This window comes from Protopterus annectens, chromosome 8.part0, assembly GCF_019279795.1.
Source record: "Protopterus annectens isolate FY-2018-M chromosome 8.part0, PAN1.0, whole genome shotgun sequence".
NCBI lineage: Eukaryota > Metazoa > Chordata > Ceratodontiformes > Protopteridae > Protopterus > Protopterus annectens.
The window spans coordinates 1357844506-1357865359 of NC_056741.1; the positions used below are offsets into that span (position 1 = coordinate 1357844506).

The following is a 20854-nucleotide window of genomic DNA, read 5'->3' on the forward strand; positions in this document are numbered from 1 at the left end:
GTCTTATTCTCATGTTGCACTATTCATAACCTTTGGGTGAGTGACACAGCTCGAAGGGAAGAAGAGGAGGAGGGTAGTGGCTTGGAACTATTCTCCAAAAATCCATGCAGGACTGCCCTAGCAAAACCTGCTCTAGATCTGGATGTGTGTTCCAGTTTATAGTGTTTGGTGAAGGTATGAACAGATGTCCAGGTAGCTGCTTCAAGAATAGAAGCAGTGTCCAACCCTTTGAAGAAGAAGGACCCAGATGGGGCCATGGCTCTAGTAGAATGGGCTTTAATCTTATTGCCCAGGTGTTTGCCACGGTAGGTGTAACAGAAGGAGATGGTTTTGGAAATCCAATTAGAAATAGTCTGCTTTGTCACAGCTTTCCCCAGAGCCCTGGGGTGAAAGGCGACAAATAGCTGTGCTGATCTCCTAAGGGATTTGGTCTAGTCTAGGTAGAATCCAAGTTGTCTGTGAACATCTAGGGAATGCAGGACTCTCTCACTGTCATTCTGGGGTTGTGGAAAAAAGGTGGGGAGGTGGATGCACTGGTTAAAGGACAAATCATTGACCACATTGAGCATGAAGGATGGGTTTAGTCCACAGAGTTACCCCAGCCTTGTGGAAGACTAAAAAGGGCAGGGTTACCATAAGGGCCTGGAGCTCTTACACTCTCCTGGCTGATGTCAGGGAGACCAAAAGAACAGTTTTCCAAGTGCAGTATTTTAGAGAAGCTGTAGCCACTGGCTCAAACCGAGAAACAGTGAGTTTTATCTAGCATACAATTCAGGTCCCAGGGTGGTGGAACTGGCTTCCTGGGGGGCCGGAGATGTAGTACTCCCTTCAGGAATAACTTCATTTGCAGTCTGGAAACAAGTAGAGGGTCAAGAGGCAGAAAAGGTGAATCAGCAGCAAGGTGGGCCTTAACAGAAGAATATGCCGACCCTGCCTGCAACAACTCACACAGACAGGACATCACTAAGAAGACGTCTCCCTTAAAAGGGTCTAGCTGTCTTTTAAGACACCAAATAGAGAACCTTTTCCATTTGGACAGATAGGATCTCCTAGTATCGGGTTTCCTGGCCTCCTGTACAACATTAAGCACTTCCCCGGTGTAAAGGTGTCTGAAAGGGATCAAAATCCCATCACCCACAGGGTTAGGTTCAGAGATTCCAAGTGGAGGTGGATTAGGATTCCCTTGCCCTGTGTGAGTAGGTCCAGTCTGTGAGGTAACTTGTGGTGATTGCCCCTGGCTAAATGTAGAAGGTGGGGGACCAATGCTGTCTTGGCCAAAAGGGAGTCACCAACAAGATTTTTGGTTTGTCCTACTGAATTTTCAGTAGAACTTTTTGCAAGAGTGGGAAGGGAGAATGCATAGAGAAACATCACCTTGCGTGAGAAAGAGAAGGCATTCATCGCCCTTGCTAGAGGGCTGGGTGTCCTGGTACCAAACTAAGGAATTTGTCTGTTCAGAGGGGAGGCAACCAGATCTATTTGCGGCATACCCCACCTGTTGACTATGTCCAGAAACACATCCCTGCTTAGTATTCACTTGTGGGATGGTGACATGGACCTGCTCAAGGTGTCTGCCTGACTGTTCTGAGCTGAGGAAATGCAGACCACTGGCAGGGTGACTCCATGCTGGACTGCCAATCCCCAGGCCTGGAGTGCAAGTCTGCATAGGAAGTAAGATCTTGTTCCCTCCTGTTTGTTCACATACCAGAGAACAGTAGTGTTGTTTTTGAACAACTTCAGGGGCCCTTGCTTCAGACTGTTTCAGAAGGCTTTCAATGCAAGATGAGGACCCTCATTTATTTGATGTTGATGTGCTCCCTCTAAGGTGCTTATCCATGTGCCTTGCACCTTCAAGCTGCCCATAGTAACCCCCCAACCCAGGTTTGAAGCATCTGTGTACATTTCCTGGACTGGAATGAGGGGTTGTAAGGGCAGTTCTGGATTGAGGGGTACTTGATCCATCCACCAAAGTATTTCCTTCCTTAGGCATGGCAGGAAGGGGACGGAGTGGTCCAAGGGGTGGGAGTGTTGGGTCCATGTGGATCTCGGGTACCACTGAAGTTTTCTCCTGTGGAGTCTTGCGAGTGGTAACATGAAGATAGAAGAGGCCATATGCCCCAGGAATCTGAGATATTCTCTTACTGTCAAGGCAGGGGTGTTGAGGACAGATAGTAGGTACTACTTCATGCTTTCCACCTTTTGGGGTGGGAGGAATGTCATCATAACATCCGTCCTGATTCTGCAGCCCAGGAAAACTTGGTCCTGGGAGGGGTTTAGGTTGGATTTGGGGAAAATGATAGTGAAACCAAGGGACTGCAGAACACCAGTGACTGTCTGGAGATGGTTCGGTAGAGAACCGTAGCAATTTGCCTGGAGTAGGACGTCGTCTAGGTATGGGAAAATTTGTATCCATTGGACCCTGCAATAAGCTACGACTGGATCCAAACACTTGGTGAATACCTTTGGAGCAGCAGAAAGTCCAAAGGGTAAAGCAGAGAATTGAAAATGCGAGGAACCCACAGAGAAGCGCAATTATTTCCTGTATTTGAGCCTTATGGGGATATGCAGATATAAGTCTTTGATGTCCAAGGTGGCCAGAAAAGCCTGGGGCATTAACAGCGGGAATAGAGTCTGGAGTGTAAGCATATGAAAAGTGGGTACTAGAAGAAAAAGGTTGAAGTGGGATAGATCCAAGATGGGTCTCCATGGGCTGTCTTTTTGGAACCAGGAAAAATCTGGAGTAAAACCCCCTTCCCTCTTCTAAAGGAGGGACTGGTTGGATAGTCCCTTGGAATGGGGCAGCTGGCCTTTGGTGGCTGAGCGATGCCTCGGGGGGGGGGTGATCCAAGTCATGAAATAACCCTTTTCTATGATGGATAAGACCCACTTGTCTGAGGTAATGTTTTTCCAGATGGGAAAGGGGTATGGAAGGGGTGGAGGAGGAAGCAAGAAGTCACAGACTACCTGCCTGTCCTTGGAAGGGAGTTTTCTGGGATGTAGTCTGAGCAGGCCTGGAAGGTAGCTGCTGTTTCCTGGAGCTCTGCTTGTCCCCCAGTTATGAGGAATAGGAGCAGAATGTTTCCTAATGAATTGTGTTTTAGTCGTGTAATTTCTGTGGAATTTAGGGATTGGTGACACAAAAAAAATGCTGTAATTCTTTCCCCTTTTATTGAAAGGCTTTGAAAACCTCTGCCACTTTGGCCTCAAATAGGGCACTACTGTCCAAGGAGGACATCAACAACTTTAGCCCTGATACTGTAAGGTAGGGGTTGAAGCCTTAGCCAAGAGTATCTTCTGAGCACTGAGGCAGAAGCTACAGATCTGGCCAAGGCATCTGCAGCATCATAACTACATCGGACAGAGTGTGTTGTTGCTTGAGGACAGGGAGATCAGGTTAGAGATTTGGGACTTAGTGGGCAAATATGGGAGATCAGCCAAGTGTTTTGAAAACCTGAGACAAAAGGGCCAAGGAATACTTAGACATGCAAGTCTGGTAGTTGATGCCCTAAAGGCCAAGGTATCAGAGGTGTATACCTTTTTTTCCCCATACGCTCCATACTTTTACTGTCCCTATCTGTTGGAAGGACAGAGGTTGAGGGTAATAGTCTGGAAAGTTTGTCAGCAGAGACCGAAATTGTATCAGGAACAGCAACAGGACATTTTACCAGGAATTTGGCCCCTTCCTGGGACTTTATAAAATCTGTCATGGCATCTAGAGGCAGGGGGTTGGGATTCAGGATTTTTAAAAACCGCATTGAAGGAGTCTAAAGAAAGCTGGAAGTACTGGTGGGATGGCAGATGGAGAAGGAATATCTCATAATACCTCTTTTAGACTTCTGTCATCTCAGTAGTGTTCCATTTGAAAAACTCGCTCATCCGAGAGACGGTTTCTCCAAAAGTACGATCCTATCCAGGGGAATCTGTTTTAGTAGAGTCCTCCTCTGGATGCATTTGGGAAACATAAGAAAGGGAATCCTCAGAAGAGGAATCTGAGGAATCCTCAGCTTCAATTGGGAGAGGATCAGAAGTCTAAGGGCTAGGGCTGATAACAGGAGGGACAGCTGGAGGGGAAGCAGTTATGGAGGGACTGAGGGCCATGAAAGCATTGAATAAACTTTGACAGAAAGCTTGGCAATTAGGCAAGCTTTCAGATGGTGAAGATATCTTAAGGTTTTGGCTTCCTTTTTAAGGAAGGAATAGGCCTACAGGGTGTAGGGCCTAAGGCAGGCCGAGTTTCATGTGGTTTCCTAACAGCAGAAGGACCGGTCTTTACATCCATAATGAACTGAGGTTCCCCCTCGTCATCTGTACCACACGTCTGCATTACTTCCACAGACGTGCTTACCGCCCTTGGTTCTGCAGCCTCTGGAATGATACCCGCTACACCAGCATTGGCCAATAACATACGTTCCCTCCAGGTGTACATTGGCCACAGGGGGAACCTCAGGTGGAAGAGGAACAGAGCACCTCTATGACACTGTTCAAAAGGAACCTGGACAAGTAGATGGGGCACTGTAAATTCTTATCGGGAATAGCACCCACAACCCTCCTGGACATGGGCAGTCCATACTAAATGCAATCTTGGGTATTAACAAACATTTCTAGGGTATTACATTGGGATGAAACAACTAGGCTTGAAATTACCTATGATCCTAGGTTTTAAGTTGTTAGAAACAACATAAAGGCAGACAACAATACCTGCACTAGAGTCTTGCTATAAAAGCAATCAGCACCTAAGAGTACAACACAGATATTGCTGCCTGAATTTATTTTTATAAACAACTAAAAACAGTGACTTTTGTAAACTCTTGGAACCAGAACCTCCTTGATGAACAGAGTGCAGCATAACTGTTTGGCAGTGTAGACCATAGCTCTCAATTTCATTGGTCAAGAATCAGGGACACATTCATGGTGAAAGATCCTATATTAGGAACCCATTTTAAATGTTACTCTAATTCTCTCAAAAGGTTCATAAAAAGACACATTTTATCATCAATGTCTGACAATACTTGTACTCTTCAGTACAATACTTCCTTGCCAAGGGAGTGATTAGCACAGAACAGTATGATCCAAGCACTGTTGTCTACATTTAATTAACTTTCCTTTATTAAGCATCTAAAAACAGTGATTCTGTATCAACATAGAGCAATATGTATACCACAGTCTTCAGTACTGATCCCTTCCTTACTGAAGATGCAATTGGTAATGAAGAATATAATGCAAGTATTACTACCTTCATGTAATTTCGTTTTAAACATCTAAATATAGTGGGCCAAACTAAAAAAAAAACTGCCACATCATGGTAAGAGAATCTGCAAAATGAGTGGCCAGTCAGGGTGCATGCGATTCAGAAAACAACACTGTAAGCTGTGCTATATGCTAATGACTGTATAATGAAGCACAGAGTATGCTAATGAAGCAAAATGCATACTGGAGTGATTCAGATACTTTTAAATTCCATGCAGTGATGCTGGACCTGTTGTAAATTTCTACACTGCCATATGTTTTTATTCAGGCAGAGTAAAGTTGTGTACAATGTTAGGGGTTAATGTAGATATTCTAAATGGATATCTGCAAGAGGATCTCACAGCAGCTGCTGCAGTCAGTCATGCCTATCATCATCTGACTATGCGTAATATTTCTTGTCCTGTATAACACTGACATGGTTGACCAATACTGTATGGACAGGGACACCATGCAGGAAATTGTGTCAACCTTGTCTGCTGCCCCAGGGAAGTCATGGAGTACCTATCTCAGTGGAGAGTAAGGTATATGGAACTTTACATATATTAGCTACAAGAACCTTTCAGCAACATAGTGGGGCACAGTAGGGCATATCAGGCACTTGTCTTGAGAATACTACTTCAGTTCCAAATGCGATATTGCAGCATGTGGGAGAGCATATTTAGTTTCTACATATATTAACAGTTAGCAAGGGGTGACTTCCAACATGGTCATCTTGTCGGTAATGTTGGAAATGTCCTACAATGCTGGCTCTAACAACCATCACAAATCCGCACAAACAACCAGAACGCCCACGCACTATCACAAAAGAAATATCTTAGGGCATGTATTTGGACTGCTGAACTCACACTTTCTCTGCCTGGATACACCCACAACACAGATAGTTATTTAGCTCAAGCCTGTTTTAAGGATTGGCAGTGGTGGCTTCTGCTTGCCAAATCAACAGTAAATTTAGCAACTTCAGTAATAACAAGACATTAGCTTGGAATTAAATGTTATGTTCAAGCATATAAGAGCGCTGGGAGTAGATGGGTTGAGACTAGTGTTTTTCTTGCTGTGTCCATAAGGTATTGCTTGACCCTATAAAGCTAATCTAGTTTCTGAGTCTTTTTTAATGGTTTTCAGAATATGGTGGTCAAATTTTAGATTGTCTGTCACAATGCCCAATAATTTGGTATGGGTTCATAGGTAGGTACTAGGCTATCTGCCCGAGGGCATTTATAAGCCTAGCCAGTGTGTGTCAGCTTTTGCCTCCCCACTGATTAATTAACTGAGCCTCTGTCAAGAAGAGCCAATGAAGTGATCCTAGGGGTGTATTTTCTGTTACCCATCCACTCGTCAAGGTTTCTCTTGAGTGTTAGTGAGGAGCTCTGCCTAATGTAGTTAGGAATTTTGTTCCAAAGCATGGGGAGTCTCTGTGACAGGAATCTATCCCTCCAGCATGTGCTATTTATTGTTGTTGCAAGGTTTAGCCATCTAGAGCGAGTGGCTCGCAGTGACTTGGATTTGTTTAGGTGCAGCATGTCCATCAATTCTGAGTTGGACATGGCTTTGTAAGTCAGGCAGAGATCACCTCTGAGTAAGCGATATGCCACTGAGTACAGCCGGAGTTTTTCCAGTCGGGCTGCATAGGACATATGTTTGAGGCCAGTAATCCTCTTGGTGAGGTACTTTTGTGGTCTTTTCAGCTGTTGGAAGTGTCTTGTGAGATACATCCCAAATGGGGCATTGTACTTTATGATGGGTCTGATGAGTGACGAGTAGGGGGGCACTATAACCTCTATTTCTAGATGCAAACCCTTTAGTAATTAGAAGGGCTACATAGAAGGATTTCCTAACTACTTTGGCAATATAATTGTCAAAGGAGAGATTACTATCTACCTGGGTCCCCAGATCTCTTATTACCTCTTCTGTATTAAGGGGGCTGCCACCTATGAGGTAAATTCATGGGTGTTTTGTTTTTCCCAAACAAAAGGACTATGCATTTTTCGGCATTTAGCTTAAGACCATGACTTTGACACCAGGTGTCTGTCTCAGTAAGAAGGCCCTTTTGGAGAATGTCCGTGTCAGCCGGAGTGTCAATTATGGCTCCCAGTTTGCAGCCATCAGCAAACTTGGTTAGCCAGCCTGTAATTCTGAGAAGTATATGCCGAACAGTAGGGGTCCCAGGACTGAGCCTTGTGGGATACCACTTATGACTGGTTTAGAGTCGGACCTGGAGCCCGTTATTCTTACTATTCTGGTTACTACTCTGATTTCAGTTTCATTTGCAGAGGTTATTAAGACTTTTTTTTTTTTGAGTGTTAATTTTTTAAATTAAATTTTAGCCAAGTTTTGAAAGAGAAAAAAGAGGTTTGCGTGATCTCTTGGAGTTTAGCTATTGTTAAGGATACACACATTAAAGTGGAATCTTCTGCATATTGCCTGTACTAGCTTGATGTATGGCAGCATGGAGCTTATTTATAAAGACGTTGACGAGAAGTATCAAATGTTCTGGGACTCCTATAGTGACCAGTACAAATGGTGAATAATCCTGTTGCAATTTTAATTAAGGAACCATATGAGGGAGGTTTGGGAGAGACCTGCAGAAGAGAGTTGAGAGTTCAGGTGCTGGTGTGATACAGTGTCAAATGTTTTAGATAAATCTAAGAACATGGTGGACACTAGTTTATTATTACTTCTACGCTGATTTACAGTGTTTGCGAAGTTTAGGAGAGTGGTGGTTGTACTGTAATTGGATCTAAAACTGTGCTGCATAAGTTGTGGATATCAGCAGTTCTCTAGGATTTTTGAAAGTGGGACAGGACTGAGATAGGTCTGTAGTTATTGAACTCTGTTGACGTTCCTAATTTGTGTAATGATACAAGACGTTTTCCAAATGGATGGGCTATATTTCCTGGGTATGGACATTTATCAATATGGAGGCAGGGAAAGCAATAGCATCAGCGGCCATTTTTACGTAGTCAGAGGGAAGTTTGTCATCAGCTAAAGAGGCAAGTTGTAGTTTGATTAAGAGCGTTCAAATATTAGAGGTCGATGCAGGTTTGAAGTTAAATAGATGAGGATGGTTAAGACAAGATGAAGGTACTGAGAGGGGTGAGACATTATCATTGTTTAGTAGAGACAGCATGGTCTGTGTAAAATAAGAGTTAAACTGATGGGAGAATGAATCAGTAATGTTCATAGTTGTGGGGGGGAGGTAGTGGTTTGGCCAGGATATAATTTATGTAGACTTCCAAAAGAGTTTCAGGTTAATTTCATGTTTTTATTTTAAGTTTTATAGCAGGTCTGTTATGATATTTTGCAAGGTTTCTCAAACATCTAAATAGTTGAGGTATGTTTTATGTTCTATATTTACACCATTCATTCCATGCTTAATCTCATTGCAACATTATTTTTTTTATTACCTTTGTCAGCCTCAGTGCAGAGTTGGAAATGACCCTTTTGTTATAGGCTGGGCTAGATTATAAGTATCACTGAAGTGAGAGACTGCAGTATCTGAAGGTAAGGAAATTAGTATATCTCAGTTACACTGTGATAATCTTGATAAAGATGTCTTTGCTGAATTTTTTTGAATTGCAAACTTGGTTGTAAATGATTTGATGGTCTTAAGTATAACTTCTAACTGCATAAGTTGGCAGATGATCACTTATGGTGTCTGGTAGGCATCCAATTGTCATTACGTTGTTGGGTTTGTTAGCAAGTATCCATCTAAGGTTAACTGCCTAACAGAGCTTTTGTAGACTAGTGATACATGTGATTAATTAAAACATATAAATTAACAGATTTTATACAGGAATTATTGATAAGCTGCCAGACTATGCTTAGGTCTCCTAGAATTATGGTTTTATGATGGATATGGCGAGATATCCAGTGGAAAATAATTTTGGCAGTTTTAGTGTTATTACCTGGTAGAATTTATATGACCGAGAGTACTGAATGTTTTTCTATTCTTGATTTTGATTAGTGATGCAAGTTCCTTACTGAATAGAATAAGTAAAAGTGGTTGAGGCATTAGGCATTAAGTTGTTGTTAGGGTGGAGTTGATATTCTGTTGGGCTACGGTTTGTTTGGATGCCTCCACTGATTTTTCTGAATGGATATTTTATAAGGGTAAGTATATAGCCAGTTACATCTATGTTTTACTTTTAATGGTGTTCATATGGTCATATTGTTTGATTTTATATATCTATAGCTGCAGTGGTCATTAAAGTTTTACTTGTGCAGTGGACACTACTTGAAGTGGTAGAATAGAGATAGATTAGGCGTTTAAGTGAGTGGATTGGTAGGTGTGGTGTGTATGTATATATATATATATATATATATATATATATATATATATATATATATATATATATACACACACATATATATATATATATATATACACACACACACACATATATATATATATATATATATATATATATATACATACACATATATACATAGGTATCTATATACATATACAATTTGCGTGTGTGTGTGTATATATATATATATATATATATATATATATATATATATATATATATATATATATATATATATATATATATACACACACACATACATATACATTTGTGTATACATACATATGCATATATATATATATATATATATATATATATATACATACACACACACACACACACACACACACACGTATACATATTCATAACCGTAGCGTTGTTGCCTCACAGCAAGAGGTTCTCCTGTTCGATTCTCGGCTGGAGTGCCTTCTGTGTGGAGTCTGCATGTCCTCCCTGTGGTTGAGTGGCCTCCGAAAGACATGCGTGAATGGGCGTGCCTTCGCTGAATGTTGGTCTGGCAACTTGGCACCATAAAAATTGACTGCCAATCATTAGCGGACCGAAGTTCCGCTGTGGCGACCCCTAACTGGGAAAAGCCGAAAAGACAAAACTGGCATCAAGAGTTAGAATGGCAAGGAGACAAATTAAAAGAGCCTGAATAATTGTCATTTTATACAACATTTAAGTTAGATTACATGCATGTTGAAGTAAGGTATATAATGGTAAATTGTACAGCCAGGATAAATAGTGTTGGTAGTTAGAAAACTACAGAAAGTGGAGGAACAACAGGCAAATACATATTGGATGAAGTGTTTATATTTTATAGATGTTTGTATTGGTTGAAAATGGTTTAGAGTGAAGTTTGGAATGTTTAAATATAAAGTAGGAGGGGTGGTTAGGAATTGGGTAGGGTAAGAGAGATGACTGAGTCTAAAAGACACAAAGATGAATGCAGCGGGATCACTCAAATGCACTAGGTGCTATAATAAACCAATACATGGAGTCCTAAATCCTGAGTTTTTATCATCCCTGCTTCCGTGGAGAGACAGTGAGGGTTTCTCAAAAAGACACTAACCTATGGGATTAACAGAATTATCATTATTTATGTAAGATGGCAAAGGCACCCATTCCAGCTATGAGAAGCAGCAATAAACTCGGGCCTAGTAACTTTGTCCTTTTTCGGAGGCTCGACGATCAGACCGGATCACTCTTCCACAGTGAGGGATAAACGCTTAAGTCTTTGGTTTTCTAAATAAATATTAAGCACATGCAGATGGCTGTGAAGGGTCTTTGGACGAAAAGCCTGAGAGATCAAGCAGGATTTATGGTTGTGGTTGGGCCTTAGGCAGAACAAGCACAGCTCATGGGTGTCCTTATGGGGGATCTGACGTCCATACCTACACTTTCCTTTCCTGGATAACATGAACCTGGGCAGGCATGCAGTGACAAAATGAAGAAAAAAGGCCCCAGTGGGGTACTTATCTTAACTCTCAGAATCCAATGACAGAAACAGCAGGATGAGCTGACATTTGACTGGCGACAGAGAAATTCTGAGGAAGGTACATGCAAACGTCACTTTTATGGCCCACACACCCTACGGCTAATGTCAGACATCCCACGTACCTTGCAGTGACTAAAGCTTTTGTATACTGGCCGGATGTTTGGGTCACAAGGCAGAGTCTAACCCAAAGGTTATGAATACTGCAACATGAGAATAGGACAAAAGTTATAACCTCCCTGTACTCTTCCCTCATCAGGCCAATAATTGAGTACAACACCCCTTTTGGTATGTACCTTTCCAAGCATCTGCATTAACTGGAGAGACCACAAAGTTTCTTCAAAAGGAAAATTTAAGGTCTTCAGCATCTGTCCTATGTGGATCATCTGAAATCACTGTCACTTTATTCTGTTTCATATAGACTACTCAGAGGTGATCTCTGCCTTGCATATAAGGCAATCTCTGACCCTGCTTTACTGGAAATTCTGCATATCTGCAAGTCAAATGGTACACAGGTTACTCGCTCCAAAGACCTTAACCTGGTATGTGACATTAAGAGAACCTGCTGGAGGGACAGATTTATCTCCCACAGGTTACAACACCTTTGTAACATACTCGCAACTTCATGTCAAACAAAGAACCTCTAAGCACAATCGATTGGATGGGTAACCGTAAATTCACCATGGGGGTTCCACCTGTGTCCCTCCTGGACAAGGACAACGGGTGTTGATCGTAGAAATAAGGGTAGAACATGGCTAGGCTTGTGAGGGCCCTAGGGCCATTAGCCTAGTAACTTCCTATGATCCTATAAAAAGGTTGATCGGTAAGGAGTGGAAACATACCTCTCAAATGCTCCTGATTATCCCTCATATTTTTAACTTGCCCCTGGTAAATTTTTTTTATTTGATAGTAAACCACTAAGCGTTATCCAGGAGTGGATAAACATGTCCACAGTTGGTTGCTTAGGTTTAAGGATTATTACAGTTAGTCAATGTCAGATATTAAGGAGTTTTGTAATTCTTATTGTTCAGAAATGCATGCTGATGCAAAACCTGTTCTATTAACTTAGAAGTAAATATTTTATTCAAAACACTGTCCCCGATTCTGGCCATTTGACCCCCCCCCCCCAAAAGTGTATAATTAGGATTAGGTTGAGAAACATGGTGTACACGCGAGGGTGCACAGTCACTATAATTCATTATGTTCCCAAGGAGACTGAATGAATGGATATTAATTTCAAACTGTTGTAGCTTTTTAAGTGAACTGTAGAACAGCCATGAGTGTCTCGTTTTTCTAGTGTCCCTTGTAAAATGCATAATTTTCTGGCAAATCACGGAGGATTACACTAAATTGGAACTGCCAAGACATCAGAGTTTTAGACTCATTCCACAAGTTAATGTCCTATTAACTTAAGTAAATTGTGAGTGCAGAACAGAGTGAGTGGATGATAATGTAAAAAATTTTGCTTTTTAAGTTAATGGTAGAATGCCCCTGATTCGGTGTCAGTTTGGTTATATTTCTCATAAAATGGTTTATTTTCAGGTAAATCACTGAGGATTACAGTAAGTCACTAATGCCAAAAACAGTTTCAGACTAACACTGAAAATGCAAGTTAATGCAAAAGCTGTTGTTTTACTAACTTTTTAAATGAAAAGTGTGTTTATGAGAGAGAGTGTGTATGTAATACAAAAGTGTTGTGATTGTTAAGCTAACTGCAGAACTTCCCTAACTTTGTCTCATATTTTTGTTGGGTCTCTTTATGGTAAATCACTCAAGATTACTTTAAGTCAATGTCAGATATCAAGAGTTTCAGACGTGTTCTGAAAATGGATGCTCATAAAACAGATATTATTCTGTTAAGTGAATTACAGAATATATATTTTACCCGTGTGTCTGTCTTGCAAAGTTATGATGATATGGGGAAGGTGTTCAAGCTCTGCTGTGCTTATATATTTCATACTGCAGCGTACTGTGCAAAAATCTATTCTTACATAGTTTATGTGTAAGCCTTAGAAAGTTATAGTGATGTGGGTGGGGTCAAGCTACACTGAGCATAAAATAAGTACTGCTGTTATAATGTCTCCATATAACTGATGTATTTATTTGTACAGTCCACTTTTTGTATTTGCACTAAAACAGCAGTTGCACGGATTTTCCTTCAGTGATAGTCGCTTCTTTTTTCAGCCCGCATTGATCTTCAGTTTTGGCATCTTGAACTTGTGGAAGGAATTAGCTTTTTGTTTGGAGGTGGAAGCGGGTTGGGGTGGGGGAGTAAAGGCAAGAATGGAAATCTTGAACATTTTCTCCTTTTTCACAGAGCTTCAGTGACCCAGTTATAAAAACACCATGAAATCCAGTCTCAAAATTAAAGACCAGATGATCTTGAGCACTGGCAGTCTCAGCGAAAGTGGACTTGTTTCTTTGCCAATTGCAATGGAAGTGCAACACATCTGATATGCACTGATAAAGATATGGAGCTGTATGAATGCATGCCTGCTTCATGTGGCTGAGATTGACTGTACAGATACAAAGTACTTCTTTTCAAATATCAGTTCGTCTACAAATAATGTTCAAAAGAAAACCGAAATATCAGCTACTTATCAGTAGCTTTGCCAAAAAACAGCTAAATTTACTGTTTATTCTACAGCTCTGAATGAAACAATGATTTTTTTTTTTTGTGTGTCAGGGGAGTGAATGTTGACTTTGAAGTCAATGAATAGTTACTGAATTTGGCAACTTTATATGGCCAAACAACAGGAAATATTTTCAAGAAGTTGTGTGATGCATTTCAGAACACAGGTCTCCCAGTGGCATAGGTTGGCTGTTATAACCACAGATGGAACCCATCAATGGCTAGGAAGAAAAATAGTATTGTTGCCAAAGTACAGAGAAAGATCGAACAGAAACATGTACACATAGGTGTGTACTAGGCTAATGACCCTGGAGCCTTTACAAGCCTAGCCCATAGGATTACCCTGGCATGCCCATAGTTTTTACTGCATCCTTCAACAGGCACTGTTTTCAGAATGCGATCGTCAGTGGTTATTAAATGCATAAATTACATTTGTTCAAAGGGTTTGCAACACTAACAGTTCTGTGGATTTCTCAAAGATGTTAAAGTTATAAGGATGTTTTCTACTTTACACAAGTATGCTGGCTCGGTCAGGGAAATTTGTTGGCAAGATTTTTAGATCTGAGAACAGAAATCTGAGCATTCATGGAGAACACAGGATTGCCCACAGCATGGAGATACACAGTGGTTGCTTATTCCGTCCTTTCTTGTGGACACAATACATCATTTGAATGCCCTTAATTTCGAGCTTCAAGGTCCTGAACAGATGATTATAGTGATAACAGCTTGCCTTCACCACCAAAGTGAGACTGTGGTGGAAGCAGCTGTCAGAAAACAGACGGTGTATGTAGGTTTCACAGATCAGTTATCTGCAGAGCTTGAGAATTGATTTGTACACTTCAAAACTCAACTTTGCCCGCTGTTTGCAGATCCATTTTTGGTTGATACTGACAACACTTCTAACGACCTACAAGTGGAGCTTATTGACTTGCAATGTAACACAAATTTAAAAACACAATCTAGAAACGCTTAGGAAAACCAGTCCAGAACTGGACAGTTTCTGAAAGAATTTTTTGCCTCCTTCCCAGAGCTGACGAAGAACTTCAGGAACACATTATGCCTTTTTGGAAGTACATATAAAGTGAGATGATGTTTACCACCATGAACTTTAAACAAGTCAAAGCAGTAACTGTGATTGATGACTACTTTGCAGCAATCCTCAAAATTTCAATTTCAGCCTCCATAACTCCTGACATGCACAGACTGCCAGAGCAGAATCACACACTAGTCTCTGATAAGAGCTTCTCAAGGGGGTGGGGGCCAATGCCAAAGAAAACTTTTTTTTTTCATTTTTCTATGTATTTTCTTCTGCAGTGAAACAATGCAATAAAAAACTGGTATACTTTATTTGTGCCACACAATCTGCCTTTTTTCAGCCCTTGGATCATTAGGAGCTTTCTTCATCTGCACCTGTCCAGTTTGAGTCAGAGACCATTAATTTAAGCCCACACAGCTAATTAAAAGATCCTGAAGAGTTTTATAATTTGAAACTGTTTCACTAAAATTATCCACTTTGTTTTATCAATAAAGCTTCAATTTTACCGTGTGAAAATTCATCTGACTACATTGAAAAAAAGGATGGATTTCTTATTCAAAGTATTTCTCCTTTATGAAACAATTAACCATATTCTATTGTACAATTAGCAGACTTATCTAAAAGAAAATGACCAGCTTCCTTCCAAATGGCAAGTACTTTTAGTTCATATTCAAGTATAAATCTATGAACTATACTAAGCCAGTACGTTGAACAGTTACCTACCTATACTTAAATATAGCAATTGACCATAGGCAGAACAAATCCAGAAAACTCCAAAAATTTGAATAGCTCTATTATCACCACCTTTCCTGGGCTGAGGAGTCTTGCACGTCTTACAAATGGTTCTCCTGAATTACTCTGGTGATCACACATACCTGCTCCAACTTGCTACGAGGAACATTTTGTTGATGATAAGCCACAATCGAGTCCACTCTACCTTGCAGCACTGCCTCTGCAGCTCTAAGGAAGAAAGCCAAGAGATGCACACATGAGTAACTTAGCTCATTAAATGTCCTTCCCGTTTCTTTTCAACTATGACAGTCATCAATGGTGCACTGATTACATTATTAATTCATCACTTATAATACACAACGCATAGCAAAATGATGACTACTGGTTCCAACTTGGGCACTGCATCATAACATGCACTTACAAACGGTAAAGACAGTTATAAATAAAATCACCTTTCATGTAATTTCCAGTTTTCATAAACTTTTTATACAGACTACTCAAAGTTCTTACATTCATGGATTTAAAATTTAAAATACTAAAATTAAATAGAAAAAAATAACCAAAGAATGGAAAAATGTAGCCACTTACCTTCTCTTCACCAAGAAGAGTAAAATTTATCAATTTCCAAGCAATTAATTTACAGACCACTGTTATAATAGACTTTTTTGTCAAATAGTTATGTTTAGTCAAAAATCTATAATAAAGCTTAGAGTGCTTTTATCTTTTGTTTACCCTAACATATCAACATATCTTGGTACAGCCAACCTTTTAGTTAAATACGAAAACTGGGGGGGGGGGGGGTGACAAAGTGTCATCTTATACAGATGTCATGATGAAATTTGTTTACTAAAAGGTTTCTTAATAAATATGTTACATTCCCATCTCAACATCCTCTAGCAGACGCATCAGATGAAAAAGTATAGTTGTGTAAGTAGCACTTACCCGTACATTAGATGTTCAAATTCCTTACTGCTGTAGTAGCCGTTAGGCTATATGGGCTGTGTCTTGTTCAAGATACAGCAACTGGCCATTTCCCAAATGTTCTGGCTTCATTTCATACTTTTATTCTGACTACTGATTGATCAGCCAGAAGGGGGAACAATCAGCAATCAGAGTGGCAAATTCATCAGGTCTTTCTTGCCTAAAAGTTTAATAGTAGCATAGTCATCCCGAACTAAAATAAATGACCACCAAACTACTTCTAAACAATAACTACATACACTACTAGAGGGATGGTGGGTGTGGCTACTGTAGCAGTTAGGAATTTGAACACCTACTATTACAGGTAGGTCCAACTTACACAACTGTACTATGTTTATCATTCCAACTGCTGCAGTAGCCTTTAGGCTATATAGGTTGACCACAAATGCCTACCCCACCTGGGAGGAAGGATATGGATCCAGGAACTCCTGCAGAATGGTCCTATCAAAGCCAGTCTTGGATATACAAAATAAAATCCTGTTTGCAATGCCTTGTAAAGGTATATACAGAGGACCATGTAGGTGCCTCTAGAAAGCTTCTACAGTCCACGTCTTTCTAATAAACCAAAGACAAGGCTCTTGTACAGTGCGCCTTGATAACACCTGCAACTGGTTTACCATGATGGGTAATACAAAAACCAAAAGTGGAGGACAACCAACTAGAAATACTCTGCTTGACATGGGCTGACCATTTTTAGTCCCAACATAAGAACTAAACAGCTGATTAGCTTTTCTAAAGGACTTGATTCTATCAAAATAGTACTTGAGTTGCCTATGCACGTCTAGAGTATGTATAATCATCTGGCCTTGGTTTTAAAGATTAAGACAGAGCGCATTGGGAGATTGATGGCCTGATTCAAAGAAAATCCCGGGTATGAATGAAGGATTTGTTCTTACTGACACCTTATCCCACTAGCAGAGCAGCTAGGGTTTACCCAACAAGAAAGCTTATAACTATGATAGTCATACTGCAAATGTCAGAACAATGAACAGTTTTCCATGTAATGAATGTTACAACTGCTTAACGTGCAGGTTAAAATGAAAATGTAGTTTAACTTTTCCAGCAGAAAGTTAAGATCCCAGGAAGGGGCAACCTGTTTCCGAGGTGATCTAAGGTGAAAGTCTTTTCAGGAACTGTTTTTTTTAAGAAAGCACTGAAGAAAGAGAAGGATCCATGGGCAGAAATACCTTGACAAAGTAGCACAAACTCAGAGTCTAATAAGGCACGCAACTATTTGAGTTCTAGTGGTACAATCCCAGATAAGGCCCTTGTTATTGGGTAGGCACCAACTAGAAAACGCCACCACTTGTCAAATAAGATTTTCTAGTAGTAGGACTTCTTGCCTGTTATGTTTCTGCTGCACATCCTCTAAAAAGGTGTGTCTAAAGGTATCAGAGTCCATGCAGACAATTAGAGAAGTTTCAGATTAGGGTGCATCAAACTCAGATTTCTGAGAGTAGATCCAGATAGTGAGGAAGTTTGTGGTAATTGCCCTTGGCCAATTCAATAAAAAAAACGGAGAAAGAATAGTTGTGTAAAATCTTACCATAACCATAGATGTCTTTCTCTTCCATGTTGCAGTATTCATACTGTGGGATTTCAAGCCCTCAGGCAACCCAACATTGGCTGCTATACAAAAGCTTAAGCCTGGCTGCCGTAGGTGCGTGGGAAGTCACATGTAGGGCCATAAACCATGGAGTATAAATGTGACATCAGCACGCACAGACCTCAGAACTTGAAGCCCAGAGAAGAGACTAAGGCCAAGAAGAAGCAAAAGTAAATGCCCGTGCAGGGCTGCAAATAGTGGCCTGCAGTGAGGGTATACCCTAGAGAAGATAGAGGACATCAGGGGGATGAAGGGTGGGAAGGAATACTGCAACATGGAAGAGAAGGACATCTACGGTTATGGTAAGATTTTACACAACTATTCTATGTCCTTCTATTCCCATGTTGCAGTATTCATACTGTGGGAGAGTACCACAGCTGGGAGGAATTTGGGGAGGTGGCAGAAGTGGAGGACTCTAGGAATCCTTGCAGGATTGCCCTGGCCCTAGAGACCTGGTCCAGCTTGTAGTGCTTGGTGAAAGTATGGACTGTGAACCAGGTGGCCTCCTCCATGATGGAAGCTGTGTCTAGTCCTTTCATTAAGGCCTTAGAGGTAGCCATGCCTCTGGTAGAATGCACTCACACTCCTTGAGGCAATGGCTTGAGATGATGAGAGCAGCAAAAAAGGATGGATTTTCTGATCCAGGAGGAGATAGTTTGATTGGAGACTCCCTTACCAAAAGCCCTGGGATGGAAGCAAATGAACAGTTGGTCAGATTTTCTGAAACACTTGGTTTTGTCCAAGTATTATCTCAGTTGCCTATGTACATCTAGGGAATGAAAGATCCTCTCTGCGGAGTTAGTAGTAGAGGGGAAGAAGGTGGGCAGGGGAATAGACTGGTTTAAGGAAAGCTCATTAACTACTTAGGGCATAAAGGAGGGGTTAGTGCGTAGGGAAACCCTGCCATTGTGGAAGGTGGTGTAAGGAGGGCAGGCCATCAGGGCCTGTAATTCAGACACTCTTCTAGCAGAGGAAATTGCAACTAAAAGGATGAGTTTCCCTGTGCACATATGAAGAGATGCTGTGCTGGCTTGGCTGGAAAGGGGGGATGGGGTAAGCTTTTCTAGCACAAAGATGAGATCCCAGGGAGGAGGAATGGGCTTTCTTGGTGGTCTGATGTGTAAGACTCCTCTCAGGAAATGTTTTACATCCAGTCTAGTGAGAAAAGATGGCTGTAAAGCCAAGCATGCAGAAATGGCTGAGAGATGGACTTTTGACAGAAGAGCATACCTCTCAAATGTACCGAATTACTCGGAATTTCCCGGTTTTGAGACTTAAATAATGGGATGCCACGAATTCCCGAGTGGCCCCTTTAAATCACAATTCTTTTTTCTTTATTTACAATGTTTAGTTAAAAGGCCACTACGTGCTTATTCAGATGTTTCCTCTTTTCTCAAATGTTTTATTCCTTACTGGCCGAATGTAGCTCTATACATCTGTCACAGTGCTTTGGAATAACAAATAATAATTTTGACTGTTTCGTCCACTCCTGTACTTACAGCTTCGGTATTTCCAGCCAGCTTTAAGCCTATGACATTCCTGCAGAGCTGTACAGATAGTGTTAGCACTGTAAAGGCTTAATAATACCACCACCCTTTTGCATCTTTTCAAGTTTTCTTTGCAGCTGTTCAAGGACCACCCACAAACCGCTCTCCTGTAGTCCTTTCGCTCTGAAGATGCACCCATTAATTTAGTTATTTTTCTTATTTGTCTACTGCATTTACATGCTAGAACACCTCTTAGTATGTATGAGGGCAAAGAAAGGACAAACTGAACTGATCTTTAGCAGGTAAAATTGGAGGTACGAGTTGCAGATCGAAAGTTTCGAAACTTAATTCCTCTTGACAGATGAGCGCTGCACTAAAAAAAGTAGTCTTCTTTGCATTGTGGTCATTATGGATAGTCTCATTCTTTGCTACATTTACATATATTGTTGTCCTTATATCCTGTCTGCAAATACAAGTTGAAGTTGTAATACTTTGCAAATTATTCCTTATATGAATTCTGAGCAAGAAACTACGTTAAATCTAGTAGCACTCTTACATCTGCTGCTCTGCATAATACATTTAAATTATCATAAAGCAATGTTCAATGCATTATATATCAATCACTTTCTAAGATGCACCACTGTGTCAGAAGAACTAGAGTTATTCTCTCTGTACCACCTGACAATGACACTTTATAAAACAGATGGTTTAAAACGGGGTTCCAATTTCCCGACAGTAACTGAAAGCTTCTCTAAATCACAGTAATCCATTTCGCTTTCACAATATAGGCAGCTGTCTACCTTAACAAATTTTTATTTAACTTAACACTTTGAAAGAAACTACTGCTGCTTTAACCAAACAAAGTTGCTTATATGCCTGTAACCATGACAACACTGGCTGCAACTATCAGTGGAGTCAAGCGCGTGCACAAACAAATAGGATTACAAAAACAACACAGAAGCTGAAGGTGTGATGGTAATACTTCATGCTTTTGTTAGCTCTATGTAATTGTTAAAGCGTTAGTGAAATGCTGATACTAGTTGCAAGCATAAATATTGTTTTAAATAAATATATTTGTTCCCTTCTTGACAGAAAACTACAGTTCCCATGATGCTTTAGCACAAGATATACGTCCAGGTGAATGAGGGCGAACTGGTGAAGTTGGTTTAACCTTTTAATATTGCTATTACAGCCAATTAAAAGATAAAACTGGGATGGGCATCTCTTGGAAGTGGGATATAATTTGCTCACTCTAATTGGTGGATGGTGGTGCATGTATTTTGTTGAGGGATCTTAACTATACCTGCAATAACATGGAGCCAGTC

The 20854-nt window shown here is 40.6% G+C and overlaps 1 protein-coding gene across 7 annotated transcripts in view; it reads right to left on the reverse strand.

Annotated features, from left to right (window-relative positions):
- Nucleotides 1–20854, reverse strand: part of BCL9L (BCL9 like) — a 1117803-nt gene that overhangs the window by 254923 nt on the left and 842026 nt on the right. For 6 of the 7 annotated variants that reach the window (XM_044080932.1, XM_044080930.1, XM_044080933.1 and 3 more), the window contains one exon: nt 15599–15683. In XM_044080932.1, coding sequence (XP_043936867.1) covers nt 15599–15683 — 85 coding nt within the window. Of the gene's footprint in view, nt 1–15446; nt 15547–15598; nt 15684–20854 lie in introns of those variants that run through there. The other variant, XM_044080935.1, reaches the window with a different exon arrangement.